General features: G+C 38.5%; 1 protein-coding gene across 2 annotated transcripts; it reads left to right on the top strand.

Annotated features, from left to right (window-relative positions):
- The first annotated feature begins 1,848 nt into the window (after positions 1-1,848).
- Positions 1,849-23,321, top strand: LOC121652216 (RNA-binding motif, single-stranded-interacting protein 2-like). 2 transcript variants are annotated; one of them, XR_006012574.1, is made up of 15 exons: positions 1,849-1,955; positions 6,914-7,104; positions 10,073-10,131; positions 11,834-11,925; positions 18,193-18,350; positions 18,528-18,607; positions 18,774-18,883; positions 19,000-19,046; positions 19,135-19,228; positions 19,370-19,420; positions 19,556-19,666; positions 19,916-19,996; positions 20,083-20,164; positions 20,285-22,661; positions 22,695-23,321. XR_006012574.1 is itself a non-coding variant. In XM_042004863.1 (14 exons), the coding sequence occupies exons 1-13, from the start codon at positions 1,884-1,886 to the stop codon at positions 20,158-20,160; spliced, it is 1,224 nt and encodes a 407-aa protein (XP_041860797.1). In that variant the 5' UTR covers positions 1,849-1,883; the 3' UTR covers positions 20,161-20,164; positions 20,285-23,321. The 2 variants fall into 2 exon arrangements, 1 of the variants encoding a protein (XP_041860797.1); XM_042004863.1 differs by having other exon boundaries at positions 20,285-23,321.
- The last annotated feature ends 767 nt before the right edge of the window (positions 23,322-24,088 follow it).

Raw genomic sequence — 24,088 nt, 5'->3', positions numbered from 1 at the left:
TCTGTTACTTCTCACTTTTGAAGCATTTCAGTTCCATCCTCATTTAGCTTGATACTAAAACTGGCTGCTAAAAGTCCCGCTGAAATTGTGCAGGATGTGATGAATGACATCAGAAGTTTGCTTGGATACAAAGAGTCTTAATCATTGTTTCTCCCAGGGCTTTAGTGGGAATACTGGAATATATTTTTCTAAGACGACTGGAGTCAAATACTGCAGCACTTACAGCTGTACCTTTCTTTTCCAAATAGTAAATCATGCTGGGTTAGCTGAAGGACTAGGTACTTTTCAACTGCTTTGACAAGCTGATTATGCAATAGATCAGAAACAACATCACAAGCTACTTGGAACCTCACAAGTTGCATTATGAGCACATTGATCCACAAAGGATGCTGTCTCCACTGTCCTCCACTCACACATTCTCACACAATTGGCAAAGAAATACTACAAGTGCGTTTAAGCTCAATGAGATGTACACTACAGCTGGATATAGAATTTTCTTACAGACCTCAGATAATTCAAACTGACATTCACACATCCTCCACACTGATGCTCAAAGCAGGAATCTCATATATCCTCAGCTGTTGACATTGTACATAACAGCACAAGCATTAGGAGAACTCTGCTGCTGGTTTGACAGATAACAAAATGCTGATAAGAAGTCATATTGAAAGAATATAGTTTTGCAGTGTGATGCACAAAGAGTGATCAATGTCAACAAAACAAAAGAGCTTATCACTGAATTTGGAACAACAGAAGCAATATACACACCTGTCTACATCAGCGAAGCTGAGGTGGGGAAAGTGAACAGCTTTTGGCTCCTAAGAATAATTACTAAGAATTTGTCTCTGTCATCACATCTTCTAAAACTGCTGTTCTTGTTCACTTACAGAGGAGCAACAAAATGTATTCGAATTTGAACTAAACAAAAATTAACAGTTAATTAATTTTAAAACTGAGTTTTAGTTTTAAAGGAATTCAAACCATCACAAACCAAAATAGGATGTATACATGCAGCCCATGACTTGAAGGTGTTGTGGCTTATAATTAAAAGCACCATAGGTATAGGTACAATCAGACCAAGAGATATAACTGTCATTGTATGGCATGAAAGAAACTCCAAGAATCAATACAAGCACCCTAGACCAGGTCCTGATGTTCAACTGACCAAGGGCTGTGTCTTACATATGCTCACAAACGGCTCTTTTAATGTCCAAAACATATTTTCCACAAATTTGCACACATGAAATACACAATACACTATCTCAAGACTGCCAAAACATGTCTTCTACCAGCCTAACTCACCTGCCTACATGGGGCCTAGAAATTAATTGGTCATTAAGCATGACGATTGGCAGACGGTTTACCAGGAGAGGTGCCTGCCCAGAGCAGTCCCACCACACCAACTAAACAACAGATTACCACTTAGAAAAGAAATAGAATAGAAATACTTTATTAAACCCTTTGGAGAGTCCTCAGGGAAATTTGGGAAGCAATATCCGATTTTGAGTAGTTTCAAATCCTCTTCTGATTAGTTATCAATTTGTACTATTTCTTATTAGTATTAAGCACCTACATTTGTAAAGTTGTCACACAATCTTGCGTTTGTAAAATGATAAACACAACCTTAACACAGGAGAAGTTAACGCAAAATATCTTTTAGTAATTGGATGCAGAGATGATTGCGTTGTTTTCAGCATGACACACTAAAATGAAAACACATCAAACAGATGAGTATATAGCCGGTGTCAGCGAATGGACTCCATCAGAGTGCTGTGGAGACAGACTCCAACCACCACCACCACCACCACCACCGCTGTTCCTGGCTGAATTTCCCTGACTGACGTCAGCTGACTCCGCTCCTCCGGACACAGCGCCGCGTAAAAATGCTGCTCTCAGTGCCGCCAAGGACAGGAATCAACCATTACAACGACTACACCGTCAAAAACACGAAGAAGGTAAATAACTACGCCACGGGCACTTCTATCATGTGTCTTTGGAAGTAACTCATTTGTCGATGCGGGGTTGTTTCGAGCTCTGCCTCTTCCAGTTCAAAGCTGCTCGGCTGTTTAAGCTGCAGTGTCCTTGAAAGTGGATCACTGGCGACGTTTAAACTCTTGATGGCTGTTGCTGTAATTGTTAATGGATTTTCCCTTGTTGTTGTTATGAGAAACTTAAACGGGGCCTGTTACATTGTTGCCCGTGGATTACTAGTTCAGTTTGCTTTCGTTTGTTCCAACACGGTCGCGGCTCTCTTCCTACATCCAGCCTGCGCACAGTACAGCTTACGAATTTGCTGTAGATGCACTCAGTGTTAGGAACAAGCTCATAAGGGCTTATTATAGTCGACTTTATGATGAATGGAAATAACTACGCCTTTATTAAGGTGGTATTTTATTGAATTAAACTCAAAATAGTAAAGTTTTCTTTCTCTTTTACGCGTACCAATACGCCCCACCCCTTTAGAAATGATAAGAGGGAGTTTACATACCATTATAAAGAGGAAAGTTACCGATCCTATGTAGTAAATCTGTTTTAGATGTATTTTACGCCTATACAAGATGTGCAGTATGCATGAGGGGTACAATGACTCAAAGCTGGAAAGATATACAAGCTATGATATTGATTGGCTTGCTCGCTGGTATGAATAATTAATGGATCAAATTGTTATCTATTTACATCCATTTTTATTGAGCAGACTAGGTTTTACATTGAGGAGATGGAATATCACTGTTGGTTACAACAATAGTACAAATTGTCATTCATGCTGAGGATATAGAACATTTTGAGTTCAGCTTGTTTCAGACATTTTTAACTGAAAGGATTCATACATTTTAAATTGATGTAAGACTATCAGCATTCATGCAACATCTGAAACAGCTGAAATCAAACACACCCATCCTTGCCTGTGTCATTCTCTTCAATGCCTCACAGCTGGAAGGAATTCAGATTGCTCAGATTAATGACCTGGAATTCCTGGAATCCTGAATTCAGACAATGCATTCACTTCAACAGGGCTCTTCAAACACAAACTTTTTTTTTCTTATAAGAAAGACAAGCACACATTTTTTCTTACAGACATTGCCACAGTGCCAAAGTCACACAGAGGGAAGACTTGTGAATCCACCCACAAGTGGTAACCTCTGTTCTGTGTCATTTACTACGAGAAAAAGGGAGGAGAGAAGAAAAGGATTAAGAGACACCCCTCCTTTTTCCTCTGCTTTCTATTAACGCTTGTCTTTTTTCCCCTTCCTCCCGTGTGTTTCACATACCTTGATTTCAGTTGAAAACAGACTTTTCTGTTTTAGGATGAAAGTAGATTGAGTCAGGAAAATAGGGGAAGGAAAGTGTCACCTCTGAGCCGCAGGACGTCAAGAGTTTACAACACTTTTTCTATTTATTTTCTTTTTCCTATCTTGCACTTTTTTCCCCCACAAACGGCTGCAGAGATTTTATATAAAGCGAGTGGATCTGTAATACTATGATCTTTCCCACTTATCCTGTAACCAAACAGGTAGGACCTCACATTTAAGATATTCTGTATCATAGAGTGTAGGCCATGTACTCTTAAAAGCTTAGTTTGTTGCAGTACATGGACCAAACTGTTTTGTTTATTACTAACTTTTACATTTACTTTTGAGTTATTGAAATGCTACTTTATGTTAAGTTATGTTTATGATAATAAGCAAAACTTTTATTTAGAAATAAAATAATTAGGTATCATATTTTTCAGAATCAATAAAATTTGTTTTCTTTGACTTTTCTGGGCACCAATATGTTTATATACCTATCGAATTAAATAGAATGATTCAGTGTCATGGACAAAAGCTGAACAAAGGTTTTTATTATACCAGAGAGATTTTGCATTCAAAAGTAAGAGATTCTGGTATTACTTCAAAGCTAAGGGGATACATCCTGCTTTCTTTTGACCTCATTGTTCTGTTCAGCTTAAAAAGTCTTTGAGTCACCTGCACTCCCTACAGGCAGCACCTCTAATCCCTCCAACTGTAATCACCTCATCAGTCTTCTACTGCTGCCTGGAGCACACTCCTGGTCTCTGCACCGCACTGTAGGCCGCTTATTGTACTGTACCCCTTGTACAACTAAAAACAACACAGACCTGATTTATCATTGTGCTGTTACAGTTGTGAAATACAGTAGTAACAGTGGTATGAGGACAGTATATATTTAAAGCTTCTCTGTTAGAATAACAGTCAACATTACGCTTAGTCTGATAGCAGTGATGTAGTGCAGGTAAAAATTGGGTATTTGGAAAATACCTCTTTCCTTTTTTTTTATTTTATTTATTTGTTTGTTGTTGTTGTAAAGCAGTGGTTTTCAAACTTTTTGAGCCCGGACCCCCAAGATAAGATGCATTGGTTTTTGCGACCCTTAATGCTACTGCCCATCTAGCAGTGTAATTTTTGATTACACTGCTTTGGATGTATGGAGATCTGTAAACCTATATGTGAGCTGAATAGGAGGGAAATCAGTGGCATGGAAAAAAAAGTTAGGTTTTGAGCATAGACTATATAAACAGACATGTTGTCTAGCAGGTTGTAAAATGAGATCTGTTATTACCACTGGAGCACACTCAAGACTTCTGTTATAATCCCTGACCTCTCCTTATTAACCACAGTTCATCCGCATGCATATTTGCATGTGACTTCATCATTACATTGGACTTTGCCATACATGGATGGCAAACCCATTGAGCTGATGCTGGTGCAGATGAGCTGATGCAGTGTCGACTCTCTGACATCCTCTTCTCAGATGAAGCCTAGCAGAGCAGTCTTAATGAGACACTACCTTCTGACTAGAGAGCACATGAGAGGGATTAGCACTTTGCACTAACAAGCTCAGATCCCAATTAGACAGGCCTCACTAGCAAGGCTCAGCTCAGACCTGGACGCCTATCAGATTCTATCTCTCCAAGCCTCTGAAGGTGCACCGTTCCTGATAGTTTGTGTGGGCTGCCTACTGTGAAGCCAGCAAAAGATGAGGCTCTGATTGTGGAAAAACAAATAGTGTACTGTTGCTGCTAAATGAGAAAAGCAGACCTAGATGAATGGGCTCTGTGATTTTCTCAGCTTAATTTAAAAAGACATTCATCAGGTTTTAAAGATTGATCCAGCATCAGTTTGGAAAACATAAGGCAGCTTGGCAGCACTTAATTTAGTTATACTCAAAGGTATCCTGCTTTTACACTATACACTGTATGAGCAAATATCAGGCTATAATGCATTTCTGTGTTTTGGATTTGGCTAATATATATTGTAATAGAGAAAAATGGTACTATTAACATTTAACTGAAAAAAATTCTGAAATAAAATGACTTTGATTGTCATAACTTCAACATTAGTTAAAAACGCGATATATGTAATCTCTAAATGTTTATAAACCTGCTGTACTTCATAGGCTCCATTTCTTTATAATCAACTTAATGGTGATATTTTACTTTTTAAGAAACTGGTTTCCGTTTTGACACCTCTGTTCTTTTTATACAGTATGTGCTCAGTGTGACAACCTCTTAATGTTTATCAGTGTAAATTGTAATCACAGACAGGGTATATCACAGATAAATTATAGAGAAGATTTTGTGAAATCTCCCAGCACTACAGTCTAACATGCTGACCCAGGTTAATAATTCCTCTTCCTGCTGCACTGAAACAAGGCAACACTGAGGCCAAGAAGTTGACATTTTACTTACTAATTATGTCCAGCAATATTTAATCTTTTTTAAATACAAATCTTAAACATCATAATTTTATCTTTGTGAGTTCAGCCTTTGTTTTATCTTTTTTCATTCTGATTCACATGAGTGTATCTCATCGTATAGTGGCTAGGTAAAAAGTCTGATTATGAAAACACAGCTTAAATGAAGCACATCATTTCTGGATACATCAGTTTGTCAAGTCTTAACTGAGTGGGATTTACTCATGCACTTATTTAGAGGTATATCTTCTATTGACATAGTGATAAATGGAATTAGTTTTTCCCATGTAATTCCATGTTCTCATATAATATAGTTTGAATATTTGCCCAAAACATCTCTTGAAGAGATACACTATTCAAAAGTAGATTAGAATTAATATAATTGATAATATATGGTACAACCTAATAATATATGTAAATGTATTGTCAAAGCAACAGGTATTCTGTGTTTATACCTCAACACACTGTTCATCTCAGTGATAAACAGTGTCTTCTGTGCACCAGATTGCCAGATGCAGAGGCCAAGAATCAGAATCAGAATTGGCTCTTTTGTCAGAGAACAAACAATAATATGCTACAGATAAGCCCACAATAAACAGAGGAAACTCAGTCTTTAAAAAATATATATATATATATATATATATATATATATATATATATATATATATATATATTGCAAACACAAATTATACTTGGAAATTTGATTACTGTCCAAGTGACAAATAGACATAAAAGTAGTTTATTCAATTACTATTTGGGGATAATTTTCTTCTTGTAAAGATATGTCTTCTCATCATAATACCAGGACGATGTGCCATTTCAATTTTAGGGCCACCATTCTCCGGTCCAAGTAGTGTTGAATCTGCTTGCGACAGACTACAGCAGTTTAACAAATTTAACAATAAATATTTTAAATATATTTGTTTTTTATGATTATCACTCTATCTTTGACTCATAAAACATTTTCTTAGACTTATCTTTTTTAATGGTCTATCCCATCCCACCTAACCTTGTGAGATTAAGCAATACATTTTTATTGAAACCTTTGCTCTCCATGACCCCATCTGGCTGGATTGCTGTTTCATATCCAGTTCACTAACACATCAGTTTATATGTCCGGGTTTATGCATCTAAATGAGTGTGCTCTCTGTGTGTAAGTGTACCATTTAAAATCTGATTATACTTCCTTTTGGCTCTGCAGCAGACATATGTGTCCTCCTCCAACCATCATATGGCTCCTCCAAGCCCCAACAGCAACAACAATAGCAACAACAACCCCATCAGTAATGGCAGTAGCAGCAATGGGGGAGAGCAGCTCAGCAAAACCAACCTTTACATCCGTGGCCTCCACCCAGGAACCACAGACCAAGATCTGGTCAAACTCTGTCAACCGTAAGTCACACAAAAACCAATTGCCTCACTGTCTTCTTACACACCCAGTAAATCTCCCTGACTGCTGCGAATGTGAAAGTGGTTAGAGGAGCAGAGCAGATTACGATAGTTTTGAGTGATGGGTAATGACTGGCTGGCTGAAAGCCTGAATGGTTTAGATGTTAGTTTGGCCAAAAAGAGTAGATGGATGACTTTCTTACACTTCAAAGCACACCTCATTTGGTATGTCTGTAATGTAAATGAGGGTCACGTTTTCATCCAAACCTTTTTCAGACGCATCACAGGATGGCTTCATGGAAAAACCAACAATTGCTGGGCTGCAAACTAAGACTTCTCAGTTTGCCACAGCTAAGCTCAGACTTTCCAACAACTAGATACAGAATGTTTAGTCTAACCCTCTTAATTCTAGTTTTCTATTAAATCCTTCACTGTGTCTCGTCTCCCTTTTAAAACCTTTACGCTACATGATTTATTATTTATCTATGCTTCTGTTCCTTTCATAATACAGTGTGATGACAGTAAGACCCTGTCATCCAAATTCAAAGTCATATTCCACTCTATAAATATCATACTGTTGCGCATCAGCATGATTGTGAGTCTTATACAACTTTGTTGTGGTCAGCGTGCAGTCGAACATTAAACAGCACCATCATCAAATCCATCTGATATGTTTGTTAGGCCTTCAGTGGAAGACATCAAAACACTAAAGGCTGAGATGAATGATCTGCTTTTACATAATTGAATTCTGGATCCTGGTGATGAGAACCAGAGGAGCAGAAGAGGGGTAAGAGAAAAGGAGGGAAAGGAGGCTGGAGAGATTAAATAAGGGAGAGTGGGAGGGTGAGGCCCGCTATTTTACAGCTGTCTGGAAGATATGGCTCACATAAGGCTGCCCAACCCTACAGGAAACGGCAAGCCCAGGGGAAAGGGAAAGACAAACAAGGGCAATGGCGCAGGGGGGAGAGGGGTGAGGATGTAGAGAATCAGAGGGGGGGAGGAGTGAATGGAGTTCAGGGTTTGTGTGTCAGGTGGTGTTCTGTGGGGGTAGTTCTCAAATTTCTGCTTTTACAGAGTAGATAAAATCACTGCATGAAATTTGCCTTTTAGCAGGGTGCATTAAGCCAAGAGTAATTTTCAGGTAAACAACAGTGAAGGAGGATATTGTGTCCAGTAGTTGTAAATAAGGGGTTACTTGTAAATGAGGATTTAAAGCTGAAAAAAGATAACTCTTGGAAGGAATCTGACTTTCTCAACTTAAGTTTGTACAGTAAATGTCAACACATTGCCAGGACAGCACTCCCAAAGCTCCCCTCCCCCACATAGAGTTGTTGTATGCAAGCACTGAGATGTACTATGTACAGAGTGAGGGATGAGAGGAGGGGATGGGGGTTGGTTCTCCATCTCTGGCTGCTGCAGTTGTCTCTCTAGGTGCTTTGCTGCTGGTCTGGATCTTGGCCACATCTCTGATCTTTTGGAATGGATGGACACTAGGCTAGATTCTATAAGCTGTGCTGTCTTAAACATGGCTGCGTCTATGGCGCCTCTTTTCACCCTGCATCTTAAGGACTGAGCCCTCTGAGCCTAATTTACTAACTCCACTATGTGAGCAGCAAGTATGGAGCAAGGAGAGCTCAAAACATAAATATCAGTTATATTTTCAATTGCTAGGCTAGTTGGATTGCTGTCTATCTGCAGTAAAAGTGAACACAGAGATATAGAAAGACAATGCTACAATATCCAGTAAGAAAAGGGGGCTTGGCATCAGAATGCACCATGAAAGAATAATGTTCTATAGGAGGTCAAATGCATAATACAACAGACCTTGAGTTAAACTAAACCGGATGAAGCAAGTAATATAACTAATATAATGTTAACTTAATGTTTAGTTACATTTATTAACTTTCACTTGAGATTATGTAAAGTGTATTGTCAGTTCTTCAGTATTTACATGTATTTACCTTTCTTTAAATATAAAACATTTTAATATTCAAGTAAAGTCATTATTTTAGTAATCTGTAAAGCCACTTGTTATGAGTAGAAAAAGATATACAGACTAATTTTTGAAAAAGAAAAAGTAAAAATAAATCAGATAAAAACAATTTAATTTCCATTTTGCATTAATCCAAGAGATAGACTGAGAGATTAAAAATCTTAGTAGGTCATAACCTCATCCTTACCAAGTACATTTTCTCTGAAAGTGACTTTTCTTGCTCATATAAAATGAGCTAGTGTTGCAGTGCCACTGTATGAAAGCTGGATTGCATTATAGGGGGGGTTGACTAAGACCCAGTAGAGGATAGAATGCAGCCTACAGAGAAGCTGGTTAGTAGAATGAGACTGTGGCTTGGAGCCAGCATTGGACAGGACAGCCAAGGTGAGGCGTATCAGATTACACTGCATGAACATGCCTGGAGAGATGGGTGCTGATAGATACTGCCGCACAGAAGCATTTGCCAAAGTCAGGCACTATTCTTCCTATTCAGCTACACCACCTACATCCTCTTAAGCTGAGTAGGTAATTCAGGACTCATATTAATGCTGTATTGTAATGTCATCTTAAAAATACAACAGGGAAATTCACTTTTACCAAATTGTCACATCATGTAGGATTTCCCTTGAGGTACAATCCCCATCAATATTATGTGTGAGCTGGAATGAATAAAACATGGGAAATCTATAGTACTTTGTAGCATGCAGAGACCCACAGGACATTACTCTAATTTCATTTAATTTAACCGTTCCCCCTTAAAGATTTCCTTATGCATGTGATTTATGATCAGATGGCATAATTGTATTCTGTGCCACTGCACAGAATGTGTTGAGTGAAGTAATTTAATCATAACCAACAATGTGTGTATTAAGTTAAGAGAAAATCACATTGCCTCAGTGATGTTGCAATGCAGAAATTTAGTAATTAAATTTTAAATTAAATACATGATCCATGTGTATAAACCTCACTGTTTTTCAGGTATGGGAAAATTGTATCCACCAAAGCTATCTTGGACAAGACTACCAACAAATGCAAAGGTGAGGTTTACAAGCATAAGAAAATATGAAATTGTTGACTAAGGCCATTTTATTCAGAATGTGCTGCTAGAAGTTCTTTATAAATTGTGCCTTTTTAAAGAACATCTTGCTCTTAGTTTTTTTTGTGCTCTTTATTTCTATTAGATGCCATAGCTTTTATATAACTATGATCCTCTATCCTATTTCTCCCACTGGAGTCAAATACCCTAAAACGAAAATGGGAAATTGTCTAATCTCCATTTCCAGAAAAATTCTGAAGTTTTCTAAAATGCAACAAATAAAAAGTCAGTGTCTTCTTGTATTTATTCTATTAGAAACATTTAATCACTTCAACAATTTGATGCTAGAAACACCATCAAAGAAAATTAAGTTTATAGAATCTACAATCAGTGATTAATTGATGACAGGTAAGGGTGTCAGGATTGGGTGTAAAAGGAGCTTTAACCAAAGGCTTAGTTTTTCCAAGCTGGGTGGTTTGAAGCTCCTCTTTGTGCCAAACACTGTTAGAGAATATTTGATCAGATCAGCATTTCTCAGTGCAAAATTGTGAAGAAAATATAGTTATTTAGAAAATATTTACAGATTCAGGAGGAATCTCAGTGTGAAAAGGTCAACATCAGAAACCCCTGTTGGATGTGAATGACTCTGGAGGCAGCAGCAATTCGTTATAACTCCATGATCAATATAGCCATATGGGCTTGGGAGTACCTTGGAAAATCATTGTAATTCAAAATAGTCTGATGCTGCAACCAGAAATGTAATGTGAAATTGTATTAAGCAGTGACAAACCTATATATATCAACTCAGCAAAGGAATGCCATGAAATTTTCTTGGTACAAGCTCATCTCAGAAAGACACTGGACATGGAGATGTGGGCTTCTTCATGATGTTATTGGGGTGCATCAGTATTCACAGCATGGATGACTTGCATACTATCTATTAAGGTACCAATGATGCAAAGGTGTATACAGAAATTTTAGAGAGGCATTAAGGTGATATCTTTTCCCACAAGATTCATGGTTATTTCAGCGGGACAATGCCAGACCTTATTTGGCACGATGTACAATAGAGTAGTTCTGTAGAAAAAGTGGTTGGAAGGCCTGCCTGAAATCCAGATCTGACTCGTACTGAAAATGTACAGCACATAGGGATGAGAATAATAACAGCCAAAGTGTGTTGAGCATATAAAATATTGTTTAAGTTTCTGGAAATGACCTTTTTTTATTTTACCTGAATTTAAAATAGGTATTTTTCACTAACTAAATGGCAAAGTTTTTTTGTAATAATGTAGAGTTCTCTTAAGATATTCCCAATATAATCTTATCTTTTCCCTTAGTATTTTCACTACATTTAGCATGTATGTAATTATAGTAAGTATGCAACTAGTTTCTGATTTCTGATTCAACTCCCGTCACACTGCAAATTAACTCTCCACTGTAAAGCTTTCAGTAGCAAGGTGTGTACTGTGTGTTGTGTTTCACAAAGTACCTGCCTAACAGGTAGGTATTGGAATGACGTAATATGGACAGTGTTGTATAACTCTTGATCGGTCTTTTGTGGGGAAGCTGAGTTCAAATCTGCAGTCACAGATTCAAACACTGCTACTATGAGAGCTTTATGACTTCAAATTACATGCAAGTCTTGCAGTATGCATCTCATTGTCATAACTTGCATGTCTTGTTGTGTGTTTTGATTCCTGTAGGCTATGGTTTTGTGGACTTTGACAGTCCAGCTTCAGCTCAGAAAGCAGTGACAGCACTGAAGGCAGGCGGTGTGCAGGCTCAGATGGCCAAGGTAAGAACCCCACTTAAGATGTCAGTATTTGGTGGGTTTATTTCTTATAATCTGGTTTAAGCTTAATTCGCTCTTGACAGTCATTTTGACAACAAATAAAATAATTCAAATAAATATGAGACATTTAAAAAGACATTTCTTCTTGTTAGTGATTTTAAATGTGTTGCAGTGTTTAACAGAACCAAGTTCACTCCTGTGCAATATCAGATACATTTCAAAAAGTGAAAATTTCCTTGCTTCATTTCTGTGTGTGCAGTGAGCGTATTTCCCTTTCTGAACAACCAAAAACAAATACTTCAGAATGACTTGACAAAACAAAGTAGCACCAAAGAAGAAAATCAGTGCCACAATAAGGAAACATCACTGATCATTAATGCCAGAAATTATGTGAAAAAAAATAAGTGAAGCAAAGCTGAACTTTAGTACTAACTGTAGTAAGATGGGGATAAAATACTGTACTGTTTAAGTTCGTAGCCGTCACTCATTTCTTTACATATTGCCAGAAAAATGGGTAATATGTGCTCCGATTTATTGAAATGTGTAGACATGAATGGAAATGAATAACAAGATAATAACAGTTTGTACTGTTCTAGAGAACTTAATTCAATATTTGGTATGAACATATTAATTATTCAACACAGTCTGAACCTTCTTGGATAAGATTACTTGTAATTTCTTCAGGAATAGTTCTTCAGGCTTCTTGAAAACATTTCAATAGCTTCTTTGGGTGTTGACTGCCTTCAGTTGTCTGTCAAGATGATCCCACACTGGTTCAGTAATGTTAAGGTCTGGGAGGGTTTTCCATTTAGTATTCATCATTCTGTAAGACCTTTCGCTACTGATTTACATTTGAACTCTGGTGGATCTGGCATACTTCAGCCTTTCTTCCTGTTTCCCTTCCTTAAGAATAACTTTTTGGCAGCCACCCTTCCATTGAGACAATTTCTGGTGAATCTTCACTTAACAGAACCAGTTCAACATACATATACACATACATGTGCACTGTGCATCATGCTGAAATATGCCAAGATTTTATCTATTAGCTCTGTGGGGATCACCTTACTGATTGCAAAAATACTGCTATACCTGTCAAACTGTTGCACCTTTGGCTTTTTTTTTTAGCAACAAAATAAATAGGAACAGATCATAAGACTCTGCAACAGACTGTTGATGATGAAGCACATATGCATTAAGACACAATTTAAGACTTTTTTGCTAAGTTATATGTTAGACACAACACTGGTTCATCCCTTGATTTAGGTGCCTTTTTCATGCTTGATTGAGTTGTAGGTCTGTACTGAGTGGCTTGACAAAAAAAACAAAACAAATTAATCTAAAATTGTGAGATACAAAGATTGGTCTGAATACCAGAGAAAATCTGGCCAATGTCTAAAGGAAAACTTAGGAAAATCTTTAAAAAAATCGGAAGAACCTTTGTTCAAGACCATTTGAAAGATTCCAATTGATATTTTTTATGTGGCTGAACCTTGCCAGTGTATATGGATCAGTCCCACACCAGCTGATCAACTATACTATGGAATTTTTCCATATGCCCCCCTGCATCAAGAACCTGACTGCATCCTACTTCAATGACCTGCAGATGTGCTTCGGCCTCCAAGATTTCACCACGGGGTGGCAGCAGCTACAAGCAGGAATCACAATGGGGTGTGATCTCCAATCTTGTTTGTGGCAACCTTTGAAATAATCCTCATCAGAGCAAGACAAACTGTTGAAGGGATCAAACTACCGTCTGGTCAGAGGCTACACCCATTGAGGAGCTACCTCACCAGCCTCCTCCAAATGGCACCATGCACAACTTGATTCCTTAAAAGGATGGATGAGTTGACAGCTTGGGCAAAAATGTAAATCAAGCCCACCAAGTCACATAGCCTATTGCTCAGGAGGGGAATCGGAGACAACTCCATCACCTTTGTCGTTAGGGGAGAAAAAATTCCCCGTCTCTGTGAACAACCCATCAAAAGCCTGGGGAGACAATATACTGCTGAGATGTCTGACAAAAAGATGGGAATAGCTGTTGTGAAGCAGCTAACCAATGGCATTGCAAGGATCAACCAAAGTCAACTCCAGGGAAAGTACAAGGTGAGGTGCTACCACTTCTCCCTCTACAGGAGGATAATGTGGCAGCTAAAAATTAGTGAAATCTCCTCATCCACAACTAGATGGATGGACAGCAATGCCAACTCATTCATCCAAAAGTGGTTAGGGTTGCCACGGTGGCTCCCTGAAACAGGCCTGTTCTGGAAGAACACACTGCAACTGCCACTGCAATCCATCAGGCAAGGCTACATGTAGGAAAAGACCAGGCTAGTTCTCGAACTAAGAAAATCCACTGATCAGGCTGTGAGGAATGCAAATATTAAGTTTTCCACGGGCCGAAAGTGGAATGCCCAAACTGAGGTTGACCGAGCTGTTGGCAGGTTGCAACACATATTGTGGGCAGAATCCAGTCAGGGAGAGCAGGTCTATGGTGGGGAGAAGTGCCTCACTTATGGTCCAAAGCTAGCTGCAAGGAGAGGAAGGAGATGGTGGTGGCAGAGGTGGCAGAGGTGGCGAGGATAGAGGAAAAGCGCCACAAGATCAAGGCTGTGACGCAAGGTCAACAAGGAAGCTGGGCAACTTGGGAGGGAGTTGTTAACAGGAACATCAGTTGGTCAGACCTGTGGAAGATTACACAGGCAAGGCTCAGTTTCCTCATTCATGCAACCTATGACACACGTCCCTGTCCCCATAACCAGTTAAATGAGGAATCCTGTTAACTTTGCAATGCCCACAACACCAGCCTCTGGCATATTCTGTCAGGCTGTAAAATTGCACTCTCTCAGGGGCACTACAGATGGCACCATGACCAAGTTCTGAGAAAGCTAGCTGAGGTGCTGGAGAAGGGTCAACAAGACAACAAAAAGTCACCACCAACTGAGAGCCACACCAACTTTGTCACAGGTGGGGAGCAAAAATAAACCAGTCTAAGAGAAACACCTTGCCCGTTTTCCCCTTACCAGAAGTGGGACATGAAGGTTGACTTCGACAGGCAACTCCAGTTCCCTACAGAGATCACCATCACATCCCACCGTCCTGACATTGGTCTGCACAACTCATTGAACTCACAATCCCACATTAGGAAGGGATGTAAGCCGCCTTTGAGCACAAGGCCAAATATGCCAAGCTGGCTGCCCAATGCCGGGAGTCTGGCCGGGAGATTACCATCTACCCTGTTGAGGTGGGATGCCGAGGCTTTGTGGAGATGTTAACCATGCGCCTCTTGAGGGATGCAGGGGTGACAGGATGGAAATTGAAGAAAGCTGTGAAAGAACAGGCAGAGGAGGCAGAAAAAGGCAGCTTTTGGCTTTGGCTAAGGAGGAAAGACAGGTGCTGGGGTAAGAACAACTAACCCCAACAACAGCCACAGGGGGTATCACCTATCAGCTGCAGAGAGAGACAGATAGACGTCTCTGCCACTGCCCCACCACCAGGAGACGTTCCAGGATTAAAGGGGCGAAACATTGTAGAATGGTGGTTCCTGGCTGATGACCCTGCAGCTGATGACACTGCAGCTAACTCCATGGGAACCAAATGAGGTGCAAAAAAATGGTACATGTCTGAGCTTTCTTAGTTTTAAATTCACAGGCTGTGTCCAAATTATAATCTGGAATTGTCAGGGTAATCTGGAAAGAAATTAAAAAGAAGGAAGATAAATGATCATATAAAAATGTGTGAATACATGGCAGTAATCAGTCAATATATAATGAGCCATAGCACCAATTGAAATTAATGCTAGGGAGATTATTACTTTTATAATTTTGCTCTCCAAAACAGATGGGCAAATGCATAAAATTTGATACAGGAGTTATCAATGGATTTATAAATTTCTCTGACAGCTTAGGCAGTTTGCATGAAGTAACATAGATCATATAACTATGGATTGCATGAGGAAATTAAAATCTTGCTCTTGTGCACAAAACTGAAAGATTCAATATTTCAAGAGTTTGAAAAGGAGAACATTTGTTGAGACCAAGATTAACTGTTTTGGCTCAAATGGCATCATAATGTTTTGCATGAGTCCCATAGTCCCAAAGTCAAAGTACAGAGGTGGGAGTGCGATGAAATGAGGCTGTATGAGTTCATAAGGTGTTGGGGAAATAACACTTAAGGATGTGACCATGAATGCCTGGGACTATAACAAAATATGTGTTAAAAAGAGTCTCCAGAAATATGAGAATAGAAAAACATCACTGCTTAATAATGATACCAAGCTCACTGCCAAAGTCACAGAAAAGTTTCCTAAGTCACCTTTCCTGAATCTGATAGAACACCCTTGGGGTATTTTTTGAATAAAGGTAGAGAAGCGCAAACCTTAAAGCAAAGAGCAGCCAAACAAATTTCTCCTGATAATATCAAAACACCACTTCATATTTTTTCTTTTTCTTTTTCTTTGATATCTGATATCCTCCATGGTGATGATCAAGCTATCATCAAAAATATACATTTTAAAATTCAAATTTAAAAGTAAATTTTTGTATATACTGCAGCCCATTAGTTTTGCTGTCTGTTGGGTGTGTGCATATGTGGTGACCTGTCTGAGTGTGTGCCTAAATCAGTGGATATTAATGCACTGAAGAATATGTCTTTGCACAAACAAGAGCCTTTGGATGCACACAGGTACCTGTGTGTCGATAGTGGTGATGGTGTTTAGGGAGCATGTCCCAGGGCCTGCTCTCTGAGCTGCCTGTACAAAGAAGCTGTCTGTTCTCCCTCATGGCATCTGACTCAGTGTCTGAGCAGCTCCCTAGTCAGCAGGGTGCAGTGCCCAGCCAACCGCCCTGTCAGCACACATACACACACAGTGCACATAACAATCACACATGCACCTCAGCAGCCTTGCCTTCTACTGGATTACGCTACACACTCACAAACACTCACAACACCAACACCCTGGGAAAGCTGATCTCACGTTAAGCTGGATCACTGACATTCATACGGCTTCTCGCTCACAAATATCTTGTTCTCAGTCAGCCCAGCAGTCGGGGTTTAAAACAAGACTTGTGTTTGCGTCAGAATTCTCCCTGACTCACTTTGACTCATTCACAGTTGAAACCTGCAGCAGGTCTCTTCTGCTTGTGCTCTGGGCCTCAGCGCTAATTTGCACTGCTATGAAGGAGGATGAGAGGGAGGAAGGTGAAAAAGAAATCACCTTCATCATAGGTCGCAGCGATTACACATGCATTATTCATGGGATGGAAATTAACTCACACTGCATTTACTGGGATTTAATCACATTACAGATGATGAATATGTATAATGGCTTGAGGATGATACAGACTGGTTATCTTACAAGATAGTGTAGGTCAAATTAGATTTGTTTGAGCAGGGTAGAAAGGAGAGAAAAAATGAGCCCATATAAAAAAAGCTTGACACTGTGTTAGAACTGTTTTCTTATGAGCAGATTTTAAGGGTTCTATAATTTTTAGATTTTAAAATCTTGCATTCAAGGTTGCGATTAACACATGAATATACCAGCTTGAATTAACAGTGACTTATTACCGTGATCGTGGAGACAGGTTGATAATGTTTGCTTTGTGGGGCAACAATAGTATAGTGCTTTAAATATTCCCCAACGGTCTTTGTCTTAAATTTCTTTGGTGTCTTCACCAAGAGACGACACTTAATCGTTTTAGACCATCCATGGATATGACATGTAATTATGCTTTGATATCACATTACCTGAATCATGTACTTTCAGCCTCTTGAGGGGCTGATCTCACACAATGGCCTACACACACACACACACACACATATATATATATATATATATATATATATATATATATATATATATATATATATATATATATATATATATATTCCTAATGGAATATGCACACAGTGTCTATTGCCAGTCCTAAAAGAGGGATCTCTCCTCTGTTGCTTTTGGTTTTCTTCCACTTTTTTTCCTCACCAAAGAGGGTTTTGTACTGTTTTCTGTACAGTAATTTGTTAAACTGAGCAATGCTTTCAATTCATCTGTATAGATTGTTGTCTCAGACAGGGCCATAATTAAATCCACTTTCTGCTTTTCTACCCTTTCTCTTCTATTTAAACAAACATTTGGTCACTATTTTTAGATTCAGACATTTCACAAGTTGTAGAGCTACTGTGATCATGCCATACGTTTTATGATGAGCAATTAAAGTGCCCTGACTCTTTTATGTGCTAATTAAATAATGCCTCCTTTGCTATTTCTCTGATCAGCAACAGGAGCAGGACCCCACCAACTTGTACATCTCCAACCTGCCACTGTCCATGGATGAGCTGGAGCTAGAGAACATGCTGAAGCCCTTCAGTCAAGCCATTTCCACTCGAATTCTTCGCGACGCCAACGGCACCAGTCGAGGAGTCGGATTTGCCAGGTAGAAGCTTTACTTAATCACTTGTCTTTGGATAGCTGGCTGAAGTAGTTGCTTCTGAAGTCCAAATCAACTTCATGCCAACAGTATTAAACAATGCACGTGAGCCATCTAGTGGAAATTACAGATACCTACAAAAAGAAGAAACTGCATCAGTAACTGACTCCCTTTTTGTTATAGGATGGAGTCAACAGAGAAATGTGAGGCCATCATTCAACATTTCAATGGGAAATATATCAAAACTCCTCCTGGAGTTCCAGGTGAGTTTTTCTTTTGTTTTTTTTTTTTTTAAGCTATCTTTATCTTGAGCTGCCACTAAAAATATAATTCTTGGTCCAAAAGAAAATTTTAATAAAATCAAGTCGTTTACATTAATAAAGCTGAAAATGATCTATGTTTTCTTTTTTTTTCTTATTTGTGGTTCAGTGCCATCTGAACCCTTGCTGTGTAAATTTGCCGATGGAGGCCAGAAGAAACGTCAGAGCCAAGGAAAATATCTGCAGAACGGCAGGCCGTGGACAAGAGATGGGGAATCTGTATGTTTATTTATTATGTCTGTTTGGTTTTGTTGTTGTTGTTGCTCTTTTTAGGCCTGTTGACCTTGGTAATACTGTTCCTTGTGATGAAATATTTCTTTATCTTTTACCTCCAGGGAGGAATGACTCTGACTTATGACCCCACCACAGCCTTACAGAATGGGTCAGTACTTCATCCTTGTCAGCCTCTTTAACAGCCAGCAGAACTGGGATCACATTGCAGTCATTTATAACTGTTTTTCTTCATGCAGGTTCTACTCCTCTCCCTATAGCATCGCCCCCAATCGGATGATCGGGCCAGCCTCCCTTGCACCATATATGCATTCACCTGTGTCCACTTATCAGGTAAAGGGGTAGTGTCACACTCTTAAAAAGTCTTAATTTGGAAAAAAAAATCTTTTATCTAAATGCATTTTGTTCATTAATTGACTTTACATTGATGCGCACATAATCATATTAACTGGTATGTATTTTTTGATTCTGCAGGTACACAACCCATCTTGGCTGCATCACCAGTCATACATAATGCCACCCACAGTGAGTCTCTTTACTCTTAGAGCTGCTAGCCTTAATATTCTCTTAATATTCTGCTGCCTTAAATACTTTCAGACCACTATCAGGGGTCTGTCAGACATTCTGTCTTCTAACAACATGCATGTTTTTTTTCCACAGGGAGCAGTTCTGACATCAGGAATGGACCACACCATGTCCATCCAGCCAACCTCAATGATAGGGCCCCTGACTCAGCAGCTCAGTCACCTTTCCATGGGCAGCAGTGGCACAGTAAGTACACTGCAGCTTATTTACCACTGAGCTGTTATTAATATTTAACTTCTAAAGCTGTACTAAGTAACCCTTTCTCTCCTACCTGGAGATATGACATACTTCAGGGTGAAAATAAATATTTACATGGATTTAAAATTTGAAAGAATTGAATGGGATGTTCCTTCCCTGTCTGAGGGTGACAGAAGCAGGTATAAACAAAACTTTGTTGTAATTTCTAATGAGATCAATATTTCCATCTTCTTTCAGTATATGCCTGCAAACACATCTATGCAGGGGACTTACATACCCCCATACACCCAAGTGCCTGCAACCAACATCTCAGTGGAGGTAACCTCTTTTTTCTTTTTGTATAAGAATATAATATTGTGATAAACAGTCACTCATGGCTTTAATTATCATGAACTCTTTCTCAGGAAAGTGCCGTCCAACAACCCGTTGCCATAGAGACACCCACAGAACACACAAGCTACTCCTACCAGCATAACAAGTGAAGAGGTTAGTTTGATCATTTCTTTCAGTATGTGCATACATCCTTTTCTGTTGCTATAATCTGGCTGCAAAACTAAGCCGTGCAGCAGCAGCTTTTGTTTCTAATTGGTTGGTCTCTGTTGTCAGATCTTACTGTGGAGCCTGGAGTGTATCTTAAGGGGCCCAAGTGCTGAAACGCAGCACTGTGACTCTGCACGTAAGGCATCAGACACTTTTGGGGAGGGATGGACTGTTCAACATAAAGAAAGATATTTTCTATAAACTCATATTTTAAGGCAAATCTTTCTCCAAACAAGCAAAGCTGGAGGATAGTGGGGAAACCAGTAAGAACAGCGCAAGGAGCATCTATTTTGGTAATAGTCATGAAAAAAAAATCACACACACTACACATTTAAAGGGTTTTTGAAATGTCATTCATATGCTTTTCTAGTACTACTCTGGGGAGCTAGAATGAAACCAGGAAAAAAAACATCTCAACTACATGTTTTTTAAGTCATGTTTTGTTTTGACTTTTGTAAAATATGCTGATTTTACTTTTCTGTTTTGTGTCTTTTCACTCCTTTTTTGTACATGATATTTGGTTTTGATGTGTTCCTATCTTCTTGTGTCCTAATTTGATTGACTGGTGCAAATATTTGGAAAGACTGAAGTCCTTCAAAAAGCTGATGACTCACATTGTAGACAGATATAGATGAACACAGATTCTCTCAGAATGGTGACGAGTTTATCAGGTATGAAACCTTACCTGAGGTTCTCTCACTTCTTTTTAGCACTTGACTCTCACATAAGTTATAGTTCATATAGTCTTGACAAAGCTTCAGACAATCAAAACAATTTAAAAAGATAAGAAACATCCTATGTGACAGATTTAACAGAAAGGACTTCTTTAAAAGAAATAAGATTTAAAGCATTCCAGATACAGTGGCATGCAAAAGTTTGCCTGACTGTGAGTGGCTAGCCTAGCATCGCATAAATTTTACCTGATTTTCAAAAAGTATGAAGTTATTGAGACATTTCTTACACATCCTTTTAAGCTTATGAATCAGAACAGCAAAAAGAACCAGTGCTTAACACCTCTGTCCCATTAGCAAGTGTCATAGATTGTAAATGCTGTATGTAGTAGCCAAATTTCAGTGCTTGGAACATAATTATCTATTGTTCCTACAAAGGGCTTTCTGGTTCTGTTTTATCTGATTATCTTGTTTTATTGGGATTTTTTTTTACTTTTTTTTTATACCAAATCTTTAGCACACACCTCTTGAGGTAGTTTGTGAGCTTTTTAACACACATTATAATGATAGCTTCCAGTATGTGCTGGTATTTGTCCTCTCATGTCACTGGCTACAACACAAACCCAAAGTTGTTTTTCTCCAAACCTGACTGTGATCATTGCAGCCAAAGACATCTATCTTAACTTCAGCAGTCCAAAAGACCCTTTTTTCATATACATTACATAAATGCTAATGTGAAAACAAGATGTTGAATTATTTGTTGGGGATACAGTTTTAAATTTGTTTTGACCAACATTTCTAGAAATGTTTGATATTTAATTTCTTAACCATCTCACTGGGCATTCATTATTTAAATGTATAAAGGGCCAGGTAGTATTAGTCAACTCAATGGCTACTAGAGTGTTGGGTCGAGATTTGATAAGTCCTAGTCTTTATGAAGCTTTGAAACTTGCATTATCTACCCCAGAGATCTCAAACTCAAGTCCTCAAAGGCCACTGTCTTATAGGTTTTAGATCCTTTCCTGCTCCAACACACCTAATATTAAAGAAATTGATCCATCATGTTGTCAAGTTCTACACAATGTCCCATTAATTTACATTAGGTTTGTTCAAGCAGGAAAAAATATGTAAAACCTACAGAAGAGTGACCTTTGAGGACCAGTTTGAGATCCCTGATCTACTCCTGTGCTGATGACAGCAGTAAATAAGTCATAACCCTATCATACCATTGGTAAAAACTCTTTTTTTTTTTTTTCTGATGGTTATTCCGTAATATTTCTCTCAAATGCAACACTTTAAAAATAATACCCTAAAATTGCTTCAGATGTAGAAGTGTTTCATCATTAACTATGCTTTTTGGATTTCAGTCCATCTTCTGCCCACTTAATTAATCACAGTAACAGGAATTTTACATGCCACTGTAATGTTAGCAGAGTTCATCAAATATTTGACTCTGAGCTGCACCACACAGTAAAAATCCAAAGTTACTTAACAGGGATCAAAACACATAGAGCTGCCTGTAAATAAGACATATACATGCATTTTTGGCCTCCTTTGATTTCCTTTTTACCCATGAAGTAATACGATAGTTATTTTAATAACTACATTTTACCAGAAGGTCTAAACTTTTCAAGTAGTGTGTTGCTGTGGTATTTGTTTTCCAATATACCTTTAACAAGAGCTGGAGCTTGTTTCCATTAAATCCCACAAAATGTCATTTGTGAAGCAAGAACTAGATGTTGTTATTAAAGTATAAAGATCTTATTACCCAGGTGACAGCCATGATCAGGGGCCGTAACACCCAGGCATGGAGATCAACTCATAAAGCATTACTCTGTTTTGTTTAAACATCTAAAAACACCATTAAGGTTGATTATGATGGCCAGAAAAAAGACACTTTAATATTGGCCATTGGTGTTTGTCTGCATCTACTTTTGCATTTTTGGTTTTCAGATTTATTTTTTAAAACGTTTATTTAAAGTTTCTTTTTTGAAAAAAATTGTTTTAATGCTTTTAAGATTGATCCTATTTTTCAAAGAGGCTCTGATTTTATTTTTGATAGCGTGTTGTGTGCTGCAAATTGTGAGAAATAGTTGATAGGATTTTTAGTTGTTTTGTTTTTTTTTATTGTGATTATTTGTATGTTTGCATCCTTACTTTGTTATGGTTTCAGTTCTGTTGTCAAAGAGGCTTTAATATTTTTTCAAACATTTCAATTCAATCTGTGTCACAAACACGTTGGCACTTTAAAAACATGACTCCAGATCATGGATGGAATATGTATGTAAGGTTCAGATGCATTGTTACAGAGTTTTTAACCCCAACGTGTTGGGATCAATGTTTGAGAAAAAAAAAAAAAAATGTGCTCAAAACCTTGACTTACCTCATTCTGCCAGAGCAATGTAGATTCAGTTTGTGTATAAAATCCACAGGCAATGATCAACTACAGTCAGTCTCATGGCTGTTCACAGCTGGTACTGTGTCCACATCCTTTTATTCTTCCGTCCAATGTTTGGAAAACACTCCCATGGTCTGATGATCTATGCAATTTATTTATTATCCGTATAAATGCAATACTTCAAAACCCATAACTCTTGTTATGACAATAAATCACGTCAACATGTGGCTTTTTATCTTTGATTATGAATATTTTTGACACAAAAAGGGTAGAAATTTGTGTGTGGTTGAATATTTCTCCTCGTTAATAATACCAGTTGGTGTTGTAATATACATTATTGCAAAGTCAGATCACCTTTACAATCAGGTATAATTTGTAAGGACTGTGCTTCTGTAGAATGAGCAGAACAGATAAAATTGTGAGTAGTGCCTTCAAAAAATGCGCCAAAAGCCCCTCCAATATTCTTCTGTTGGTGTTTTGTCGTTCACTGCCAGGTGTGTGGCAGTTATAGATTAATGACTGGCACCTGATTAGCATCCAATTGACAGAAATATTGGAATAAGATTCTGTAGCCAGTGGTGATCCTGTGTTTCCAGAATCTCGGACTTAACTCCATTTTTCCAGGATGACAGTGCTCTTCCCCCACAGAGCCAGGATTATCACAGAGATTTAGGAGTGGAGAGATTGGAATCACCAGCCACGAGTCCAGACCCCAGCACAGCACTTGAGATTGGATGTGCTATAGGTGCAAGAGTGACCAACATAACCATGCTGGTTGATGTTTAAAAACTCCTGGTTGAG

This window comes from Melanotaenia boesemani, chromosome 13 (assembly GCF_017639745.1).
Source record: "Melanotaenia boesemani isolate fMelBoe1 chromosome 13, fMelBoe1.pri, whole genome shotgun sequence".
Classification (NCBI taxonomy): domain Eukaryota; kingdom Metazoa; phylum Chordata; class Actinopteri; order Atheriniformes; family Melanotaeniidae; genus Melanotaenia; species Melanotaenia boesemani.
Note: the sequence above shows the minus strand (reverse complement) of the source record. Positions and strands in the feature narration are given on the sequence as shown.

Bases quoted from the DNA above. Each gene is read 5' to 3' on its own strand.
- LOC121652216 (XM_042004863.1), top strand. From the start codon at position 1,884: ATGCTGCTCTCAGTGCCGCCAAGGACAGGAATCAACCATTACAACGAC. The intron at 1,956-6,913 runs GTAAATAACTAC...TTGGCTCTGCAG, and splicing joins CCGTCAAAAACACGAAGAAG to CAGACATATGTGTCCTCCTC. The intron at 18,351-18,527 runs GTAGAAGCTTTA...TTTTTGTTATAG, and splicing joins CGAGGAGTCGGATTTGCCAG to GATGGAGTCAACAGAGAAAT.